This window comes from Plecotus auritus (genome assembly GCF_963455305.1).
Source record: "Plecotus auritus genome assembly, chromosome: 7".
In the NCBI taxonomy this organism is placed as follows: Eukaryota; Metazoa; Chordata; class Mammalia; order Chiroptera; family Vespertilionidae; genus Plecotus; species Plecotus auritus.
The window spans coordinates 69,884,619-69,907,767 of NC_137774.1; the positions used below are offsets into that span (position 1 = coordinate 69,884,619).

A 23,149-nucleotide genomic window follows, 5' to 3' on the forward strand; every position below is an offset into this window, starting at 1 on the left:
CCAGGTCCAGGGACCCCCCAAAGCTGAGCAGATGAGGACAAGGGGCCCCCATACCCCTGGGACTAGCCCTTGGCAGGCTGGGTTGGGCCATGGGGCACACCTGCTCTGGGGTGGGTGGGGAGCTTCCGGGCCTGCAGCTGTTGGTCCCCAGGACAGACATGGCCTCCCCAGCAACAGCTGGGCCGGAGGCTCCAGAGCCAGGAGAGCCCAGAGCCCAGGCCAGCCCTGCTTGGGATCAGTTACAGGGGCTGCAGATGCTGGGGGACAGGGAAGGAGGAGAGGAGAGAAGGGTAGGAGGGGAGAGAAAGCGGGGGAGGGACAGCAGCATGAGGGAGAATGCAGTGAGCCCCTGCCTGGCCTCTGGTGCTGGGTGTGGCACTAGCGCTCCCCTCGGTGGGAGGCCACTTAGACAGACTCCTGGGGCTGCCCCCCTCCCGGGGTCTTGCTGCTCACAGGAACGAAGTCCAGTGTCCCCTGGTCAGCTCAGAATCTCTGTTCAGTGACGAGGGCAGCCGTGGGCAAACTACGGCCCGCAGGCGGGATCCAGCCCGTTCGGCTGTTCTATCCGGCCCGCGGAGCCGAAAGAGCGGAGGGTTCTCTTGCTCTCCCCTCCGCTCCTTTACTTTGAATTTATATTAGTTCACACAAACACTCCATCCATGCTTTTGTTCCGGTCCTCCGGTCCAGTTTAAGAACCCATTGTGGCCCTCGAGTCAAAAAGTTTGCCCACCCCTGCCCTAGGGTGTCCCCAGTCCAGGTACCCCTCTGGATGGCACAGGGAACCCAGAAGCTGCCCCACCCCTTCCAAAGGCTGACATCTCCTGACAAGACCAGCCTCCTGGAGCCTCCTGGAGGGTCAGCAGGTCAGGGGCAAGGTGAAGGCTGTGTGGCCTCAATGAGGGACACTGCAGGGAGCTGTGGGACCAGGAGAGGACTGCCCCCGTGCTGCGTGCCAGGATGCAGGGCATATGGCAGGTGCTCAGCAAATGCTCCAGGAGTAATTAGGTGTTAGCATGACAAGGCGCTGACCGCACAGCCATGGGGAGTTACTCCCGTGGGTGCCCATCTTGCTTTCCGCAGCCTGAGATGACAGGAGTCAGGGCAGCACACCCCCCCCACCGGGCTCTGGTGGGTGCCTGGAGCCTGTGGGGAGCTGTGCCCCTCCCCTCCCACCACAGGGACCCTCATGACCACGAACTGGGGCTTTCCCAGTGGCCATCTGACTACACAGGGATTATACCCCAACTCCCCCTCCTTCGGATCTGAGGCAACCCGGTGGTGAGACTTGTGTGAAAGTGTCTGCTACTCTTTTTGCTGAAAAGTGAGTCTGCAGACTGTCCTGGTTCACTCCAGCGGGGACACGCCTGCCCACCAAGGGTCCGGGGTCAACACAGCCTGGCCTGCCTGAAGCCCTTGGCATCTTGGGGAGTTGTCCGCCTTGCCTGCCTGCCTGGCCACAGCCCCTGACAGCCAGTTCAGCGAAGGACAGGCCAACCGTCAGGACCAAGGACTCCCTGGCTTGGATAAGCGGGGCCAGTTTGCAGAATTTGGGGATTTTGAACCAGCTGCTGTGGCAGGTGTGGCCAGACTGGCTGAGCGAAGTCCACCCGCCACTGGGAAGGTCGCCAACCAGCTGCTAGAGGGTGTGGGGTGGCTGTGCTGGCCACTGGCCCAGGCAGCAAAGCCAGCAGAGGGTGGACTGGGCTGGGGGCTGCAGGAGGGCCGGGCACCCCGCGTGGTTCACCACCGCCCCTGCCAGAGCAGAGTGGGCAACCCAGATCCTCCAGCCCCTAAGATAGGCCAGGGCAGTTGGCCAGACCTGGGTCTTGGCCTGAAGCCCCATGTCTCAATCCGACATGCGAAATACTAGCCATCAATTGGGGAGGAAGCACAGGGAGAACACCCACTTCCCTGAATCTTCTGCTCTCAGCTGGGGCTGGCACCCCCCTGGTTGTGTCAGAGCATTTGTGAACTGCTGGCGCCCCCCAGTGGCAGCACTTGCTTTGTTTCCAGTGATCTGAACTCTCCCGTGTTAGGGGCAGGTTTCGGGGGCTAAGCAGAGGAGTGGACCAAGAAGTGGCCAGGTGAGGTAGGGGTTCCTAAATCAGGCTTTAAGACAAGGTTGTCAGTGCCATCAGGAAACCTGAGAAGGGTGGGGGGCTTAGCAGTGGGCCCTGGGCACTGGGCAGGAGCCGGCGTTACACATCCTCTGGCCTTGGCCGGGTAGTTATACTGTGTATTAATGGCCCCGGGCCTGTCATGTGGGTGCACCCAGAACCCAGGTGACCCCAGCTGTTCTTCATGTAGGAATGGTGAGCTGGTCCCTGAGGAGTGGGCAGCGGAGTGCCCTCCTCAAGGAAGCTCCCATCCCCTCCTCCCCTGTTCTGTCTACACCACTGGAACCCTGGAGGCGGGGGGCGGGGGCGGGTGGTGGTGGTGGTGGTGGTGTGCTGAGGCTCTTGCCACTGATCCCCAAGAGATTGGCTCACCCACAGAGGGCTGTGGGGCAGGGAGGGGGTCTGTGGGAGCACTGGGGAAGGACTGTCCAACTAAGGGTCCCCCAAGGACCCCGGCTTAGACTTCAGGAGGTCTCAGAGGGGACGGACTTGGGCCTGGGGGCAGGCCCAGGGCAGGGCTTTCTGGGAAACTTCTGGGAGACTGGGCAGGAGAGACAGTAATTATGACCCCATGTTGCCCATGAGGCTCAGAGAGGCTGAGTGACCAGCTGAGGCCACACAGCCAGAGCTGCTGGGAACCCAGTCCTTGCCAGGCCATGGGCAGGGCCATGAGAGGGACTGTGCATGGGACTGTGGGAGACTGAGCTTTGGTCATGGTCATGGGGCCCTGTGAGGGACTGTGGGGGACTGGGCTGTGGGCAGAACTGTAGGGGGCCACAAGTGCCCTTGACCTCATTCAGGAAGGACTGTGGCAGGGGCAGCGGTGGCTCATTAGTGCCCACTCAGCCCCCAGCCCCCGCCCCTCTGCTCCTCAGTGACCATGGTGCCCAGCAGATGTCACCAGAGACCGGCAGAGGAAATCACTCACTGTGTCTGATTTCAACCCCTCCCTAGTGTGTCCCCAGGGCCTGGCGGGGATAGATGTGGTGGAGGGAGGGTGGAGAGAAGGGGTGAGAGCGGGAGGGACACTCCCTGTCTAGGGGCCCTGTGGGGCAGGGCTCAGATCCTGGCTCCGGCATCCCCTGATTGTGCAGGGGTGTCAGTTTCCCTCCAGGAGGGTAGAGTAGGGGGGATGACTCCTCTCAAAAGCCCAGTGGGAGGAAGTGGGTCCTGAGCATCCTGTTGCCTTTCCTTCTGCTGTCCCTGCCTCATAAGCTGCCATTCACTGCCAGGGAGGGGTCCAGGCAGAGAGGAAAGTGTTAGGAGGAAGGGGAGAGCTGGGAGGTCATCCACAGCCTGGCATCCAGGACAGATCAAGGGGACATGGAGGGGACATAGAGGTCCTAGGAGAGAACCTTCCATGGGGGATTGGTGCAGAGGAGGGGCAAGGCGATGTGTACGCCCTACACCTGCCAATCCAATTGAGTGAGGGGTTGGGAGGAGAAGAGGATGGGGGATAGAGGGTCCTTTGACCCCTGTGTCTGTATCCCCTTTTCTTCCCCTTTTCCTCATCATCTCGGCTCCGATCAGGCCCACCTCACTTCCCTTCCAGCTGCATGGAGAGCCTCTAATTTGTCCTCGGCTAAATGCCTGAATTTGTCTTTGTAGCTAATTATCACAGTGTCAACCTGCTGCTCTGTGGATCCACGTGAAGCACAGTCTGGGCCTCAGGTTCTAGGCGGCTCTGAACATCTCCTACTGAGCTTGAGCCCCTCAGCTCTACATCGGGGCCTACCCACTCCCCTGACTGCCTGGGTGAAGGGAAAGGGCTTGTGGGCGACAGGGGCCACATGCTAACATGACAAGCTCAGGGGAGGCCTGCATGGCAGTCTTGCAAACTCAGAGACTGACAGTAACCACAAAGGATGGTCTGAAATGAAACTTAAACTAAAAGCAGTGATGGTGGGTAGTTACATCCTAGGCCGGTGTCTTCACTGACAAGGTCAACCTTTACCTTAACTGAGCCTATCTGTCTTTTTGCATCTGTAATAACATACCCTTGAAGCGTCTGGGTAACTTGTAACTTCTCTTTTTCTGTACCACTTGGGGCACAACCTAATGTGCCTGGGCGCCAGGACAGATACCACAGATTCCTTCATTATCATGTTAATTGTTCCTGCACCCACCTAAGTATGTGTCTATCATTTTACTTTTTATCCAATCCCAGGGGTTTCCCCGCTTTGCTTTCTCCTGCCTCTCTAGTCTATCACCAACGGATTTCATGTAACCCACCTACGCCCCTTTCCTTTGATTGCAATGTATAAATACAGATGTAACCCGCCATTCTCCGGAGCATTATCTCAATTCATTGAGGTTCTGCTTCCCCACATATGTCGACAGTTTGTGAGTTTATTCTTTACAGGTTTCAATGGTTTTTTACGTTAACAGGCTCAAGGCTGAAACCCCAAGAGAGGGAGCTGCTGACTCTGAACACGCCCTTCTGCCTTCTTTGTCCAGGGAGGGGCAGCAGACAAAGTCCTGGTGGCAGCTGCTCAGTCTCACTGCCAGGGGCCTGGGGTGAGGGATGACTTAGCCTGGGGACATTGATGGCTACTTCTCAGCAGCCAGGAACCCCTCCCAAAGCCTGACCACCTGAGTGGGGAGGGCTCCGAAGCTGGGGAAGGTTGGGGGTATGGCGGGCAGGGGGCGAATGACCACTGCCATCCTCAGCCCCACCCTGCAGGAGGGCTCGGGTTCCAGGCCACCTTTGAGCCAAGCTCCCTTAATGAAGTTAGAGCCAGTGGCTCTTAAATGCCGCCAGGAAGCTCTAGGAAAGCTGATGTGCAAATGAATTGTTTATCAGTGTCCAGGGACGCTGACCAGCCACCTGGAGGAGCAACACGGAGCTGACACCAGTCATTCTCGACCACCAGCCCAAGGCCTGGCTCTTGCTGAGTGGACAAAAAAGCTGGCCTGGCACTTAGGGGCTACCCCTTTTCTTGATGGACCCTCAGAGAAGTCCCCCCAGGAGCCCAGGAGCTTGGCATGTGGGGTGGGTGGGCACAGCCCCACTCCCGGGTTCTGTCTCCACTGGGGGTTGGCTGGTACCACCCTCCTCTTTGTGCTCCAGGTGATCCCTTCCAGGAGGGGTGGAGAAACCTGCCCTGAGCCCCGGGGAACTGCAGCCAGAGGCCCTGGTACTCAGAAGCTGGGGGGGTGGGGGGGGGCGGAGGGGCTGAATTGTGGTCCCCAAATGATATGTCTAAGTCCTCACCCCAGTGACCGTATTGGAAATAAGGTCTTTGTAGATGTGATCAAGGTAAGTCATGGTCACACTAGAGCAGGGTGGGCCCCAATCCAATGACTGGTGTCCTGGCAAGAAGGGGGAGATGGCCGTGGGACGACAGAGGCAGAGGGGATTCTGGGCGAACTGCTACAGGCCATGCACCAGGAGAGAGGTAGGAAGGAGCTCCCCCCCCCCTCCCCGGCCCTCAGGCCTGCCCCATATTGATTTTGACTTCCAGCTTCCAGAACTGAGAATAGAGTCCCGTTGTTTTTAGCCCCGGTTTGTGGCCCTTAGTTACAGCAGCTGTGGGAACATAACACAGGTGAGTGTGAGCAGGTGTGCAGCCTCAGAGCCTCGGTTTCCCCATCTAGACCCTTTGCCACAGCAGTGACTGAGATTCAGGAAGGCACTCGGGGCCAGAGCCCCACCAGGTGCCTTTCAGTCTTCGCTGTGGCCGGTGGGAAGCCTGGTTTCAACCTGGTGCTTCTCCTCCCACTCCAGCCACCGAGGCATCACAGGGCAGCCGGGCCCTCTGCCCACTGGCCGCCATCGCTGGGGCCTCCGATCACCACTCAGGTTCTCATTGAATTTGGCAAGACATTAGTCACCTTCAAGAGGCTGTGGCCTCCATGTGTGGAGCTAACCGGTGACTCAGTGACTCGGACAGGCTGGGCACAAAGCTGGTTCCATTGTCACCTGGAATTGCTGGCTGCAGGGCGTGTACCCGTTAGCCAGGCATTCTCCTGCAGCCCATCCCTTCCAGGGCCTGACCCCAGGTCACCTGCCACGGTGGGATATGTTTGTGGCCTCTGTGAGGTCCCTGGGTCCCTGCAATGTGGATATCACTATTTGGCAAGAAGCCTCTTTTGTCTAGGTTGGCATAACGATGTGTTACTGACCAGCTGGTATGTGGCTGCTTTGTGGGGCTACTTTGAAGAACTCTCCTGTGTGATGGCTCCTTGTTGGCAATGGCTACGTGGTCTGCAATGAAGTCTCTCCTATATGCCTACAACTGCCCCTAGCAGAGAAGGAACTGTGCTCCGACAGTCATACCTGCTCCAGACACTGGCCTGGCCATCTGCTTGTCACAGACATGGAGCCAACAGCTCTGCCCTCTTGCTGAGGTCTAGCCAAGGCCACCAACTTGCATGAGAGGGATGGTCACTCCTGGTCCAGTGTCTCCTTCCAAGATAATGCGGGCTGTGGGTGAGGTTGAGGACACAGTGCAGGGAGAAAGGTACCCACAGGCGGCACCAGGCCATCTGTGGCTAGTGTCCCCTGGCACCAGGCCATCTGTGGCTAGTGTCCCCTGGTACCAGGCCCACCCTGGATGGAGTCTGTTAGCTGAGTTAACTGGGCAGGGGCAGTTGGCGCATTAAAGGGGTGTGTGCATCCTGCTTTGGGGCTAAATCCTCTGCCTGTTTGTCTTGGTTTGCAAGGAACACAGCTCTGTATAGAATGTCAAGAGCCTGCAGGTACCGGGCAGTGCCCAGGCTGGGAGATGTGTCCATGCTTTCTCTCTGTCTTCTGTGCATGTCTCCTGCTCCAGGGCCTTCTCCCTCCTCACTCTCATCTTCCTCTGGACTAACTGGCTACACAGTTTGTGGGCCCTGTGCGAGGTGAGAACACAGGGCCCTTGTTCAAAAATCAGGGCAAAGGTGCCACCAGTGGTCCTAACATGGAAAGTGTTTTCCTTTCTCCTGCAGTCTCCCCCAGGTTGCAGTATTTTCATTTGGTTATTTAATGTTGTTCTCAGTAAAGAAAAAGGAAAGATTTAAGTTATGAGCATGAATTTCCTCACTTATCTCCATATTGTATAACATCAGTTGTAAATACAACTGAAAGAGCATTTCACTCATCAGTAAAATCGCCCAAATTGCACTATTTGTGCTTCATGGGAGAAGATACACATGTATTTTGTTACCAGATTAGCAAAAACATGGCACAGACCTAGCGCAGCTGTTCTGATTTCACTCTGCTCACACGCCCTTCAGCTCAAGGCCTCGGCGAGTGAGGAAGGACTGCGTGGTCGGGCACTGTGGTGCGTCATCATTTCAGTGTGATTGGCTCCCACAGGAAGCAACATGAGAGAGAAAGGATGTGACGGGTCTCTGGCCACGTGTGTTTCTTAGGACATCCCTGCCTTCTTCCTGCATGTCTGATTCTGACAGAGATGGTGGCCCCTGGCTGTCAGCTGCCCTTCCTCCCTGCCTCTTTACTCAGCTGTAAACATAACACCCTCACCTGCGTACTGGGTTGAAAAGTGTCCGCCTCCTGAATTCATGTCCACTTGGAACCTCAGAATGTGATCTTATTTGAAAATAGGGCCTTTGCTGATGTAATTAAGGATCTCAAGATAAAACCGTCCAATGACTGGCGTCCTTATAAGAGGAGAAGTGGTCATAGAAAGACACACGGACACACAGAGGAGATGGCTGCGTGAAGAGGGAGGCAGAGGTGGGAATGATGTGTCTCCAGCTAGGGGTTGCCCCAATACTGGAAACCGGATGGCCAGGAACTGATTCTTCTTTAGGCCTCGAAGGGCACGAGGCCCTGCCAACACTTTGATCTCGGACTTCTGGCCTCCAGACTGCAAGAGACCACATCTCTGCTGTGTAAGGCCCCAGTTTGTGGTCCTTTGTTATGGCAGCCTCGGTGCCTTAGAACTTCTTGATCTTGAACTCCGTGCCTGCTGGACCCACCAGAGCTGTGTGCTCAGGGCTGTACTCGCCGATGCTGCATGTTCACGGGTGTGGCGGGCACGCATGTCGCACACATCACCCCTGCTCCCACCCGTTCACCACTGTGCCATCAAACTCACAAAACACTGGTACAAAGGTCGAATGATTAGAAATATTGAATGGCCACAGCAGAGCATTCAACCAAGCCATGCGCCTGGGGTGACTACAGGGTTGCATGCTGGATAGGAAAACTCTCTTCTGCAACTCGCTGCTCTCCGCACAGTCCGTGCTTCACTTCAGACACCAGGGGTAGCTACACGCCAAGCAATTCTCAGGCACCAGCTGGGAGCCCTACAACCTCATCTGACACTATCTCCCTGGGGATGGCTGGATCCAGCAGGGTAAGGCTCGGTCCCTGAGACAGCTCGTACAGGAAGCACCTTCAGGGCCAGCTGCCATCCAGGGGGTTCCCTGTGCTCTGACCAACCAGCTATGGACCCGCTTGAGTACCGAGAGGGTGTTTACCCAGAGCTGCTATAGCCAGGGGTGGGGGGGGGGGTCAGCCAGTTAACACACCTGCTAGAGACTGAAGTCGGGCTGGGAGTGGGAGGCGTGAGCTGGAGAAGGGCCGATGCAGGAGTAATTCTCACGGAGCGGGGCTCTGTGTGGTGGGCTTAGGGAGCACGCTAGCTTCCTCTGATGGGCCCTGGGTTGGAAATGGGGGGACACAGATAGCTGCTGTCACTGAGAAAGTCCTGACCGTTCTGGGCAGAGGCTGTGGTCTGGCTTCCTGGGCTGGTTGCTGCATGGTGTGGGTCAGAGGCCCCTTGTCATGTGGCTGGCACTGTTCTTGTGTATATCCCATCTCTTATCCCCAACGGGCCACCCCTAGGCCCTGGAAGAACGGCCCTGCAGACCAGCTTCTCCCTGTACCTGGAGCGCCCCTCCCAGCCATCTCCTCTGAGCATTTTCTGCCCCTGCCCCAGGGGTTCAGGGCGATTAAGGTGGACAGCACTCAAACCCACCAACCCATTCGCTTGTGGACCCACGCTGGCTCCTGCAGCCTGCACTGGTCGGGGAGCCACAGCTCTGTCTGGCCACAGCTAATGTTCTGGAGCCACCTCCTGGCTTCTTCCCCAGAGGCCCTGGGACACAGCATCCCCAAATGGGGTGTCGTCCCTCTCCATGTCACAACACAGCTTTTTCTTTGTCACGTGAGCTTCAAACCTTGGGTTACACCCCTCCACCTCCCTCTACCCCCTTGGCCAGAGGAAGCCCATGGACTTTGGCATTGGGCAGGGTTGGATGCCATCTCTGCCACCTGCTCCCAGTGCCTGCAGGAGGAAGGACAATCACTCTGTTCCTGTCTGTGTGCCCTGGAGGGCAGCGCTTGCAGTTGTTCCTGAAGCCCCAGCCCTTGGAATAGCTCAGGCTCAGGGCAGGCACTTGGCAGGTCTCTGCTGGATCAATGACTGTCTGCAAACGGGACAGTAATAGCCCTACTTCGTGTCATGGCTGAATGTGGAAGCTCGCCGCCTTCTTCTTCCCTCGTGTGTCCTGTTTTCCCACCCTGATGCTGAGTCAGTGCCAATGCCTGTCCTGATGCCACACAGCCCAAGTGCTCTGCCTGAGGGCCAGTGTCTCACACGGAGGGGGGCAGGGTGGCCCTGGAAATGGCCGAATTGCCTCCCCTACTATCAGAGCAAGTTCCTTCCTCTGCTCGCTGTACTAACTGTTGGGAACTCAGTTCCTTCATCCTCTGCTTGACTACGCCAACTGTAGGGTCCGAGTCCCTCCGCCAGGGGCTGGACCTTCTTGGACCCCGGGTATTTGACAAAGAAGCCATGAGAAGTCGTGGATGTATACGAGAATCTTTATTGTAGGAGCCAGTGGCCAAGTAGCCATTGCTAACAAGGAGCCACTGGACAGAACAGTTCTTCAAAGCAAAGTCCCATATAGCAGGTAGCTGCACACCGGCTTGGTAACAATACATCTTTCCTACAAAGCAGTAGCCTCCTACATGGGAGCTAGTTATATGGGAGCCATCCTTAGAGCCATGGCCTCACCAAGCAGCCACGCCAGCCATCATCTGAGCTAGCTATTTGCTGGTTAGTGCCATGCTTCATACTACTTAGACCAAAGAGGGTTCCTTCCAAATAGTGGCCTCGGTCTTTTGGGTTATAGAAGGGCACGCTTGTGCAGTGCATAGATTGCTGAATCTTTGCACTGCGTACAGCATCTTAGCCTTGAACACCCTGATTAAGATCCCCACACTCAGAGTGGCCTTGGACATCCAGCATACTCTAGACAGGGTCCCCCACCTACCCTGCCCAGGCTGAGCCCAAAGGCCCTGGAAACAGTGGCCTGTGGGCCACGCATAGCCTGTGGGGAGGTGGGGAAGATCAGTTCTGCTTTATGGGGGGAGGGCTGCAAAGTCACCTAGAAGGCTCTCCCAGGACTATCCAGGCCCTGCCAGAGCAGAGGCCAGGCCTGGGCTCCCAGGAACTCTCCTTCTAGGATGAGCCTGGTCCCAGTGGGGCTGCACAGCCACACCTAGGACACCCCAGCCACCCTAGGACAGGACAGCCCATGCCTGTCCCCGCCCACTCCTGCAGTGCTCCTCCATTAGAGGACAGCATGGTGTCCTGAGCAGGTCCCAGGCTGTGGGTCCAGAGACTCAGATTCAGCCCACCTTTGCTCTGTGCCCAGCCCAGCTCCTGCCCTCTCTGAGCCTCAGTTTTCCCATTTTCAAATGAAGATCTAGGACTTGCCTCTCCCATTCCAAGGCTGCACCCACACCTGGCGTCTGGCCTCTCCCTCTTCCTTCACAAGCCCCATGTCTGAAGCCACAGGCTCTCTACCTGGGGGTTGGCCACTGGGCTCCAGCTTCTAGACATTCTGGAGTGCCCAGGAGGTGGATAGCACTCAAACCCACCAACCCAGGTGCTCATGGAGGTGGGCTGAATCTGAGTCTCTGGACCCACAGCCTGGGACCTGCTCAGGACACCATGCTGTCCTCGAATGGAGGAGCACTGCAGGAGTGGGCGGGGACAGGCATGGGCTGTCCTGTCCTAGGGGGCTGGGGTGTCCTGGGTGTGGCTGTGCAGCCCCACTGGGACCAGGCTCATCCTAGAAGGAGAGTTCCTGGGAGCCCAGGCCTGGCCTCTGCTCTAGCAGGGCCTGGATAGTCCTGGGAGAGCCTTCTAGGTGACTTTGCAGCCCTCCCCCCATAAAGCAGAAAGTGCACACCTGAGAGGCCCTGAGCCAATCAGAGTGCCCCTGGGTGGTACATACACAACCTGCCAATGAAGGAAGAGCTGTTTTTTTGGGGGGAGGCAGGTGGGGTCTCAGCAATGGAGGTGGTGGTGGTGGATGCCATGTCTCCAGGGTACAGTCCATTCAAATTCCTCCTTCTTCCCTTCTTCCCTGCCCTCCCAGCTGAGCCAGACTCGTGGCCCTTTTAGCAGAGGCTTGCCTCTGGTCCCGCCTCCATCCCTGGGCCTGGATGGAGCCTGGTCCAGTGCCCAGCGAGCCTCATGAGTGAAGCCTCCCATCACCCCCGGCAGCCTGGGAAGCTGCATGTGAATGCGTCTCCATTTTAAGGAGGTGTTCACTGAAGCCTTAAGACCAGGGCCAGCAGGGCCAGCCAGTCTCCCCTAGACCCTCAGAAGCTCAGGCACCTGCAGAAGGCCCTTGCCTCCCGTGAGCCACAGTGAAATCTACAAGGTGGAGGGGGCAGACGCTTGCTCACCAGCATTCACACCTTCTGCAACCAGGACAGACATTGCCAAGGAATGCGGTCTGGGAGTAGCGGGCGGCCACGGGACAGACAACCCACGTGGGGCAGCCTGAGGAGAATCCTGGAGAGGGGGCATACAGATGGACAGGGGACTTAAATGGGGAAAGGGAGATGGGGTACACCAGGCAGGGGCACAGCCAGGGCAAAGGTGAGAGGCAGCATGCCCATCGGTGGAGTGGAGGGAGGGCCAGCTTGGCCAGAGGACAGAGAGTGCCTCGCAGCTGACAGGGCCCGCCCCAGCTTGGGGACCCTGGGGACACAGACAGGGGGCCTCTGGGTGTTTCCAGGTAAACTGGAGTCTGCCTCTGTCGCTTTTGAATAATCACAGGAGCCTCAGCAGCATGGCTGAGCCTAGCATGGGTGGTTGTGAGAGGGGCAGACGTGTGTCCAGCAGCCTCTGGCCTCAGCCTCTGAAAATGGGGGACTACAGGCCAGGGAAGAGTTCACAGCTAGGGTGGGGGTTCCCATGCGAGAGGGTCCAGAGATCGTCCCAGGGGAGTCCATCGGGCCACTGTCCTGTTGCCATGGCTCCTGGCTGCCACTAATCCTTGCCCTCCTCACCGCCAGCACTGGTGTGACCTCTGCAGTGTCCCCAGGCTTCACCTCCCTTGAGCCTCCTGGGGCTCAGACTCAGGGCTGAGAGGGGAGGGGGCTCTTGCCAGAGGCATGGGGCAACAGGGGAAGGTGGCCTCAGAATGGCCAGGCCACCTCTGGGCACCTTCCTTCCTTTGCCAAGGAGGGCCTGGGTGAGACCACTTTGGTGTTAGGGTGTTGGGGTGCCCCAGCCTGATCCTGGGCTGCGACTGGGCCAAGCACTCACCCACCCACAGGGCCGTGTCAAGACACAGCCTATGGACAAGACAGCCTATGCCTGTTCCCTCCTCACCCCTGCAATGCTCCTCCATTCAAGGGACAGCATGGGGCACTGACTCTCCTATAGGACTCCGCACCCCCAGGATGCTGGGATCACAGAAGTTGCTCAGGGAGCCCCAGAACTTGATGGGGGCCGCTGGATCCAGAGGGCGGGAATGGGGCCAGCACAGCCCCAGGCTCAGGTGTGCACACCAGGCTTCCCCGCCCACCCCTGCCTGGGCAGCCACGTGGCCAGCTCACTTGCCAAGGTCTGGGGGTGCAATTTGGGAAGCGACCCCACGAAGCAGGAGAGAGGAGTGGGGAGTATGAGACAGGACAGGGTGTGGAATAGTGTGCAGCTTAATCCACCAGGTGTGCTGCCTCCCAGAATCAGCCCCCAGAAAAACGGGCCTGGGCATTCACACCGGCTCCTGTCCCCCACTGCATCCTGATGAACCCATGGAGGGAGCAGACCCTGCATCGAGCAAGATGGCCGAGGAGCCAGAGCGCACGGGACACTGCCCACAGGTGGACCACCAGGCAACGTGAGAGCTTCCCCAGGCTCACCACTCCCCGACCTGGACACGCTCTGAGCTCTGTGCACGTGGAGGACAGAGCTGACCACTCAGGCCAGACGGTCTCCTCAGGACACAAGTCCAGTGGTACCCAGTGTGCTCAGACCCCCAAGGCCCTCCCTCAGTTCAAGGTCAGGTCACACCCCTTCCTTGGCCTGACTCTGCCATTTCTGTCCCTTTCCCGTGGCCTGCCCCATTGCCCACCTCCACAGCCCCATGAGCACGCCAAGCTCATTCCTGCCGCAGGGACTTTGCGTCTGTTATTCCCTCTGCTGCGTCTTCCTTACCTGGCCGCCCTCAGTGCAGTCAGGCCCCTCCTAAGGGGCTCTGCCTGGCCTCTCTGTCCCCATGGCTCTCTCTTTCTCAGTATCCTCTCACCACACGGTCTTTATGGCAATCTAGAAGTACCTCCGTTAAAACGTTTTGGTTTGCCCTGGCCCGTGTGGTTCAGTGGTAGTGCGTCGGCCCACAAACCAAAGGGTCTGATTATCAGTCAAGGGCACATACCTGGGTTGGGGTTTCATTCCGGGCCCCAGTGCTGGAGACAACCAATCTCTCTCTCTCTCTCTCTCTCTCTCTCTCTCTCTCTCTCTCTCTCTTTCTCTCTCTCTCTCTCTCTCTCTCCCATTTCTCCCTTCCACTCTCTAAAAAAATCAATGGGGGAAAATTATCCTTGGGTCAGGATTAACAACAACAAAAAATTATTTTGGGTTTATCACCTTCTCTGCCACTCCCGGAGCTCCTGGAACAGGCCTTGTCCGTTTAGCCCCCGGCAGTGTCTGCAGCATCCAGCTCAGGCTGGGCACCTGGGAACGCCAGCAACTGTGTGTCTCCCACCTACACACATCCAGAGGGCTTGTGTGATTCAGCTGGGCGTGTGCAGGCCACATACATGTGCACACGCAGACCGCCTTCCCAGTTGGGAAGGACATGTAGCCTGACCCTTGCTTGCTTCCCTCATCCCACATGGCTGCCCGACAGGCACTGGGACTATAGGATAACGTGCGAAGGCTTAAAGAAGGAGCATGGACAGATGGACAGACAGAGAGGGACAGATGTACTGGGCTTGGTGTTGCAGGGAGCTTAGTGCCTGCCCCCAGCCCCCATCCCATCCGGCACCAGCCCCGCACGCCCCCCCCCAACCTGCCTGCTTGCTGGCCCCGCCCACCATGCCTCCCGCTGGCGCCCCAAGCCCTGACGCACAGCAGCAGGCACTGGGCTCCACCGGCCAGAGGGCGCCCTGCCGGTGAGTGCCATGCCCCTGCCCCTCCTCTGGCCCTCCACCTGCCCCTCCCACATCCCCATCCTGTGGGTAGGGGGTCCCGCACAGACCACTTATCCTCTCTGGGATCCCACCACCCCCATCACCTGTGGCTTCCCCTGCCTCCCAGGCGCCCCCTGTGCACCTCTGAGGTTCACTTACCGTTGCCTGGAGCCTCTCCCCTTCTTCCCAATCTCAGCCGCGCCACCCCCACCCACTCCCTCACTCCCCACACCCTTGCCATCTGCTGGCCTGGGACCTGGTTTGCCAGGGTCTGGGTAGAGGGCCCCAGGGAGGTTGCCCACGGAGCCTCTCCCTGCCTGATCTCACCGCAGTGGGCTCACCCTGGGGCTGGCGGGGGGGTGGGGGGCGGGGGGAGGGGGAAGGGGGCGGTTCGTGCAAGGCTGTGGCTGGGGGTGGGTGGGGAGAACAGAACACAGAGGGAGCAGGAGCTTGGGAGGGAGCAGGAGCCAATGCATGCCAGGGGGGCACTGGCAGTGGCGTTGGGGTCTGCCATTCTGCGGAGAGGAGGCACCGGTGTGGGGAGATGCAGGCAGAGCAGGTGCTTCGCTCTGAGTGGGGAGAGGGAGGGGGTGCCACCCCTGCCCACTGGAAATGGAGCACCCACTCCTCCATGGCTTGGCACCTGTGCTCTGGAGCCCTCCTGCCCCCTCCCCAGAGGGAGCACAGGCCCTGGAAGTCCACCTGGGTGCTGCCTCCCCCCAACTCCCCAGGGACCAGGGGGGCCCTCCCCTGCTCACCTGGCTGGCCCACTGCCCTGGCCAGCCCTCCAGCCTGGGGCCCTCAGCAAGGGTGAGAGCCAGGAGCTTGCACTACCCAAAGTTTGAGGCAGTTCTTGCTGCAGCTCAGACTCTTCTGAGAACAGGTTCCTGGGGCGATCGGCCCCTTTGGGGAAGGACTGAGAGCCTCCCAGGCAGAAGGAGGTGGATAGCACCAATGACAGTGACCCACCATTGGTTCCTGGTAAAGTAATGACCTAGATTTCTGGTAAAGTGTGCTGGAGCAGAAGGTAGTTCGGGAAACATCCTGCTGGGTGTGCAGACCCGGCCGCAGGGCTCCACCAGCAGGACCCCTGTGGATGCTCCTGAGCCCCCCCCACACCCGCCTCAGTCCCTCCCATGAGGAAGGGATCTGGGCCCTGCCACAGGCTGCCTTAGGACAGATGGAGCATGTTGCGGGGAGGGCAGGAGTGCAGTAGCCACTGGCTGCCCTCCGGGGTAGGGGGCAGGCTGTCATCAGCTCGCCCTCTACAAGATGGAGCAGAGGTTGGAAAGCTCCTCCTGGAGGAGGCAGGCCTGGGCTGGGGCCCCTCGGATGGAGCTGGGCCTCTCCTCTTAGCCTAGATGTCCCACATTTGCCCTGCCTCATAGGTGGGTCTGCTACCTCCCAGGTGAGGTGTGAGCTCTCCACACTGCAGCTGCTCCGGTGGAGGATGCGGATGCGGATGCGGCTGACTATGTCAGGGGCCAGCCTGGGCAGGCCTGGGAGGCACAGGCTGGACCTCACTCTGGCATGGAGCACTGGAGCACTGAGGCCCAGCTCTGTGCCCAGGCCCCTGGGAAGGTTCTGCCCACCTCTCCAAAGAGCTCTGGGCAGGTACCTTTCCTGACGTTGGGGAGGAGATGCTGGGCTATTTGGGGCAGGGGAGTGGCAGCAATTATGGAGAACCCACTGTGTGCCAGCCACTGCAGGCAGCATCATGCACACCTGAGCATGTTGAATCTGTTCAGCGAAATTGCATTGTATAGGAGTTGCCTATTACAGGAAGCCAGGGCTCAGAGAAGTGGCATGACTTACCCAGGATTGCTTGGGCAATGCGTGTGGGTATACTGGGGCAGGGGATGGAGGGACTGCGGTTTGTTTCCCGTGCCACATGAGAGGGGTGGGCGGTCCCTTCCTGGTGGTAGCTCTGAGTCAGCCCCCAGCATTGGTTCATGGTCAGTTCCACAGCCCTCCCGCCCCCCACCCCCGCAAATGAATCCCCCATCCACAGGGGAAGGGGTCCTAGAGACAGTTTTTCCATGAGTGTGTAATTTCTGTGACTAAAATTGCAACTTCTGAATAATGGCTCTTGTGGAATTATGTTCTAAGAGGCAGAATCAGTAATAGTATCCTGATTTTGTTCTGCATGGCTCTTAAGTCTAACCCAGGAGGTGGGTGTTTGGGAGGGTGGTGTTGGGGGGGAGTGGCAGTCTGCTCTGTCCACTTTGGGTTCTGGGCGGCCTGGGCACCTGGCAGCAGCCTCAGAGGAGCCCTGAGCAGCTGAGAGCTTCATGAAGACAAGATGTGTATCTGATTTAGAATGAAAGGCACACTCAGCCACAGCAGGCCTGGAAACCCAGACCCTAGATACATTTGAACCCCCCACCCCCCGACATGGTGAACAGAACACCTTGGGGGGCTCCTTCTCCCCACAGTGCCCGTTTGGTCCCATGTAGAATGGGCTCAAAGCCCCTTGGGTATTTCTTTTAAATGTGAGGAGGGGCCCCTTTGTGCCAGGCATGGGGAGCCAAGCTCAGCAGGCTGACTCCCCTCTTACAGGAGTGAGCCTGTAGGCAGCCCTGAGTCTGAAGGACCCTCCTCCCAGGCGGGCACACCCTGGGGAAGTGTGGGCTCTCCCAATCTGGCAACACCCTTCTGACTGAGCTCGGAACACTGCCCCAGGGACCCCTTTGTCTTGAAATGCAGTTGTCCTCAAACATCATACTTTTGCCCTTTTTGAATAGCGTTTTTGTCATATGCTTCACACCAGGACACAACACACAGCAAGAGGTGCCTAGTGCCAGGAGCAACAAATCCTGCAAAACGCAGAAAATGTCTCTCTCCCCTCCGGGTGAGGAATTCTCCCGCCCCGGCTCCTGTGGCTCCTGAGCTGCGGAGCCCTCCTGGTCCTCACACCTCGCCTCGAGGGTTCCTCTTGCCTCCTTATCGGCATTCTTCAGGACTTTCTCCTTACCCTTAATGCTCTATAGGTCAACTCTAACACTATGTTATACTTCCTTTATTCTGTTCCCTACAGGTTTGTGCTTTTGAGCAGGACTCTTGTCTTTGGTCAGTTCCACAGGGGCCCAGCCCTCCTCTGAATGATGGGTCTGTGCACTCCTCCCAGGGCTCAGGGCCCTCTGCCATCTCCTCCTCTCTGCACCATGTCCTGAAGAACTCCCTCAGCTCCTCTTCCGATTCCCCAATTCTCTCTTCAACTGTATCCAGACTGGATACACTTTTTTCCCCCAAACGATGATTTTCCACACCCAAGAGTTGTCATTTTCAAAAACATACACTTGTTCATTTACTTCTTAAACAGAAGCCACATTTGTTTCACAATATTTTTATCCATGCCTTATTGGGGATTCTAAACATATTGAACATATTTTGGACATGATCATTAAGTCATAGTATTATTATTTCACCTGAAATGAGTCTGCTGGGCCAACTTCCCACTCTTGATTTTCTAGGTCATGCTTCCTAGCATCGGTTAGCCAAGCGAACTTGGCAAAGCTAGTGTGCTGCCCATGAGAGAAGAGGGTTTCTTTCTGTCATTGTCAATGTTATTTATTCTGGGCTTTCCCTCCCCCGCCAACACTTGTCTATCAGATTTCAGTTGCCTCCCCAAACTCAGAACCAGCAGCTGCTGGGAGCATCCTCTGTTCTGAGGTGACTCGGGGGTGCTGTGGGCTAGCTGAGCAAGGCTCTAGGGGGGCTGCTGGGCCTGAGTGGCCCTGTCTGGGTCATCATGGCCCTTTCCAGCACCTTTCGGGGTCTTGTCTGGGCCCCCGCTAACCCCCCATCCCTTGGGGGCCCAAGACATCAGCTATACCTGTGTCCCCTTTCTCCTTTCCCTCTTGTCAATGGAGGAGTTTATTTTCTCATCATCACCATTTTTGTGAACTACCTTAAACACACAGAAAAATACAAAAACTCTGTAACCAATACATGCACGCTGATCACTTTGAGTGGCAGGCGTTCACGTTTCCCCTCCTTGCCTCAGCTCTTTTTCTACAAACCCCATCACACAGCTGAAGTCTTTCCTTCCACGCAGTCTCCCCAGATTGTTCCCTTTCACACTCTCTCTCCCTGTTCGCTCTCCCTGTCTCCTCCTTTACACACATGTGCCTTGCGCGCCCACACATGCATTTCCTCCTGCCCTGCGGCACGAGCTATAATTAGCTGTAATTACTCTGTCCACTTTGTGTTCCCTATTTACAACATGTGTGTGTGGGGGGGGCGGCGGGGGGGTCCGTTCTGCCTGTTCCAGCATGGTGGCCTCTGCCCGAGGCTAAAGAAATGCTGCCATTGCCGTGGAGGTGATGGGCCCACCACAGAGCACATGGGGTTTGTCCCTCGCAGCCGCAATGATAGCACATCGTACAGCCGTTTCTCGGGTCATTTCCTTCGCAGAGTGACATCCTGCTGCAGCGAGTGGGCTGGCTGGCAGCTGTGGGGGCAGGGAAACTAACTCCGCTTGGACCACACGGCTGGGGCTCTGCCGCGGTGACACGGACGCTGCTTACCAGGGGACAGTATTCCTGGGAGCCAGGTGGACACTGGCAAAGCCTCTGCAGCCTGAGGTCTGGCTTCTTAGCCACAGGCAAGGCCTGCCCCCCTCCTGATGGTTACAGGAGGTCACCCAGAGTTCGGCTTTGGGGTCACCCAGGAAAGCAGGGCTCGGCAGGCATGGCTGCACTTCCAGGGGCACCAGTTGGGTGTGAGGGACTTGCCATGCCCAGCGATGTCTTGGCTGGCTAATTACTCCCTCCGTCCCTGACGAGGGTCCCTGAAAGTCCTCGAGGAGGTGACACCTGCCATACTCAGTCCCTTACCTGTGAGGTGGGGTCATGGTGCTGCAGGGACAGGTGCTGGCCTCAGACTCCAGGAGCCAGCCAGGGAGGTGGGGGGCGTAGGGGTGGTCCGGTCTCTGCGTGTCATTGCAGTTTCATCGGACGACATGTCGATGTCTCCGCTCACAGCAGCTGTCTCCCTGCTCCTTCCTCTCTGAGCTTGTTTTCCAAACAATTTGCTTAATGTGATTCCCAGCCAAGTTGAACATGAGTAATCATGTTTACCCTACGAGTGGGGTAATCCTGCGCCTCCTGGGGCAGGCGGGGCCCGGGGGAGGAAGGGCCTTGCTGTCCGATTAATTGCCCGCATCCTTCCTTCTGCTCCTGCAGAGAGGACAGTACCCTGCCCTCGGTGGCGATGGAGCTGCTGTTCCCCACCTCCAGACCAGCCGGCTGGAATGCCTCAGCGGCCACCAGCGGCGGCGGGGAGAACGGGACGGTGGCGGGGCCGGCATCCTGGCCGGGGGCCCGAGCGGTGGTGGTGCCAGTGCTCTACCTGCTGGTGTGCGTGGTGGGGCTGGGCGGCAACGCGCTGGTCATCTACGTGGTGCTGCGCCACGCCAAGATGAAGACCGTCACCAACATCTACATCCTCAACCTGGCGGTGGCCGACGTGCTCCTCATGCTGGGCCTGCCCTTCCTGGCCACACAGAATGCTGTCTCCTACTGGCCCTTTGGCCCCGTGCTGTGCCGCTTGGTGATGACGCTGGACGGCATCAACCAGTTCACCAGCATCTTCTGTCTGACCATCATGAGCGTGGACCGCTACCTGGCCGTTGTCCACCCCATCCGCTCCACGCAGTGGCGCCGCCCACGGGTGGCCAAGCTGGCCAGCGCCGCAGTCTGGGCCTTCTCACTGCTCATGTCTCTGCCCCTGGTGGTCTTCGCGGACATCCAGGAGGGCTGGGACACCTGCAACCTCAGCTGGCCGGAGCCTGTGGGCCTGTGGGGCGCCGTCTTCATCATCTACACGTCCGTCCTGGGCTTCTTCGGGCCACTGCTGGTCATCTGCCTGTGCTACCTGCTCATCGTGGTGAAGGTGAAGGCGTCCGGCGTGCGAGTGGGTTCCACGCGGCGGCGCTCGGAGCGCAAGGTGACACGCATGGTGGTGGTGGTGGTGCTGGTGTTCGTGGGCTGCTGGCTGCCCTTCTTCATCATCAACATTGTCAACCTGGCCATCGTCCTGCCTGAGGAGCCGGCTGCCGCGGGTGTCTACTTCTTCGTGGTCATCCTGTCCTACGCCAACAGCTGTGCCAACCCTGTGCTCTATGGCTTCCTCTCTGACAACTTCCGCCAGAGCTTCCGGAAGGTTCTGTGCTTCCAAAAGGGCTATGGCACCGAGGACATGGATGCCACAGAGCCACGGCCCGACAAGAGCAGCCGGTTACAGGAGGCCACGCTGGCTGCATGCAGCTCAGAGGCCAATGGGCTCATGCAGACCAGTAGGTTGTGAGGGGTGGTGATGGGCCACGCCCGGCAGCCCTTGCCCCGCCCGGTCTGGGTTTCCTGCTGGGCCAAGCCCTTCCCTGAGATTTGGGGACCTGCTGAGGTTGCTCCCCAGCAGCCTGAATACTCTCCGTGGTGTGAGGGCAGCTGTCTGGAATGAGGCTGTGGGTGGTCCTGCCTTGACAAGCTGCCACTTCACCTGTCTGTTCTTGTTGAGCAAGCTGGGGTTATGGGGCCTTAGGGGGTGGGTGGGAGAGGCCCAGGGGTTCCAGGCAATGGTCAGGGCATCTCGACCCTCTGGTCTTGCTCCAGCCTGTGTCAGCCTCCCAGGCCAGGGGTGTGGTCATTAGTGTGAGCAGGTGACCACCCTCCAGCCTCCACCCTCTTGTCAGCCCAGTACCAACTGGTCAGCCACCTGGTCAGCGTCAAGTGCTACACCCTGAAATTAAAGACTCCGATGTGCTGGTTTCTGGCCTGTGCCCCCTGGCTCCTGGCACCTGGGAGCTTGTTGACTTTGGACATGGCAGGTGTGAAGAACAGAAGCTGCAAATGCCCCAGGGCAGTGGCAAAGGGTGATGGATGCCAGAGGAGACTCTGCAGCTGGCCCACCCACCTCTGCTGCTGCACCTCCCTTCCTGCTACCCACAGTCCCCAGGGGGCAGCGAGGGGTGGAGCCATGGCTTCCATGGTGGGGTTGGGTGGGGAAGGCAGCAAGTACAGAGGGAGAGGGAGGAGCCGAGGTTGGGGGTGGACTGTCAGCCCCAGGTTTCTGGGTTTGTGGGTGGGGGCACAGATGTCCAGAGGGGCTCAGTGCAAGGGCCTAGGTCACTGGAGGGGCTATCCTGGGAGGGGCCAGTGAGGACATGGAACCTATAGCTCTCTCTTCTGCTCACAGAGGGGTTTTGGGCTGGAGAAGGAGGGGGATGAAAGCAGAAGAGGAGGAATATCCACAGTGCGGGGAGCGGCCTCTCAGTGCAAATAGCAGCTGGCCTAGAAAGGCTGTGTGGGTAAATGCAAATGCCAGCAAATGCCAGGCCCCTGAGGAATTCCGCATCCCCCAGACCAGAGTGGTCCCATCTACCCTCCAGAAATACCAGCAATTCCCCCTACTCCAGCTGGAAGGAAAAGGACCAGGGTACAGGGCTGACTCCACCAGCAGACCCCCTGACTGAAACAGCCCTGGCCGGTGCCACCTCACTTGAGCTTCTGTCTGCCCAGAGCAGGAACCCAACCTCAGGAGGGCACAAGGGGCAGGGGGAGCTGTGCTGGGCAGGGAAAGGCCAGTCAGCACTGCAGGGCCTCGCCACCGACCCCGCTGATCCCAGACAGAGGCCAAACCCTGGAAACACGGCGGTGTAATGAGGGCGCTCGTGTTTGACAACCACTCTCCCGAATAAATTAGAGAATAAAGGTTTGACACTTTCCCAAAGCAAATATTGTCCCCGGAGCCAAGAAGCCAATGCAAATCAGAGCTCTTGGATAGGAGGAGGCAGGACCGGGGTGGGCAAACACCAGCTAGAAGTGATCAGTGGGCACTTAGATGATGCCATAGTGGAAGGTGCAAACAATAGGGATGAAAACAATTGATGGTCCTTTGCCTTGGGCTGGGCTGGGCAGGGCAGCCCCTCTCACTTCCTGGGAGGGGCAGGATCTGAATTTGGCCTCTAAGGATGGGGGTGGGGGTCAGCTCCTTTCGTGGTTGTTGGGTGTGGGGACCTGGCTGCCTTGAGGGACGCAGGCTGTCTCCACCACTCCTGGGCTCAGTTCCAAGGAGTGGGGGTGGCTCCTCCATGTGGGGTCCACAGAGGCTTGGATTGGAATCACTGGGAGCCGGTGGCCAAACCCACCATCACCCACTCTAGGGACCAGCATCCCAGGGAGGGGTGGGTGCCCCAGGAGAAACTGAGGCCAGCCCAACCTGCTGTCCCCACCCATGATCAGGCCTCCCTGGGATCAAAATGACTTTGGGAGTGAGCAGATGGCTCGGAAATCTTGCCCAGATCAATTTCCCCCAATTGATTCAACTGCATGAGCTCCCTCCCCAAGGCCATGCCAGCTGAGAGTACCATGTGGGGTGTACAGATGCCAGCAGCACCCTGATCTGTTCCTGCCTGAGAGGGGGGTGAGTGTGTGCCTGTGTGTGTGGTGCCTGGGGCCTGATGGACCCAGTGTCGGGGAGCCTGTGGGATGTTCCAGGGGATTCGGGCAGCTGTGGACCCGGGTCTGTGGGAGTGAGAAGAGGCTTCGCTAGTGTGGACAGCTGCAGAGGCCTGGGTGAGGGTGAGCCACTGAGCAGGCGGGAATGAGGAGCCTCCCTCAGGGCCTGCGAGGGG

General features: G+C 58.4%; 1 protein-coding gene across 1 annotated transcript; it reads left to right on the plus strand.

Moving 5' to 3' along the window:
* Positions 1–19,728: 19,728 nt before the first annotated feature.
* Positions 19,729–20,823, plus strand: SSTR5 (somatostatin receptor 5; the record flags this gene model as incomplete). The annotated part of the gene is made up of 1 exon (XM_080678025.1): positions 19,729–20,823. One exon carries the CDS (start codon positions 19,729–19,731, stop codon positions 20,821–20,823), a length of 1,095 nt encoding a protein of 364 aa, XP_080534151.1.
* Between the last annotated feature and the right edge of the window lie 2,326 nt (positions 20,824–23,149).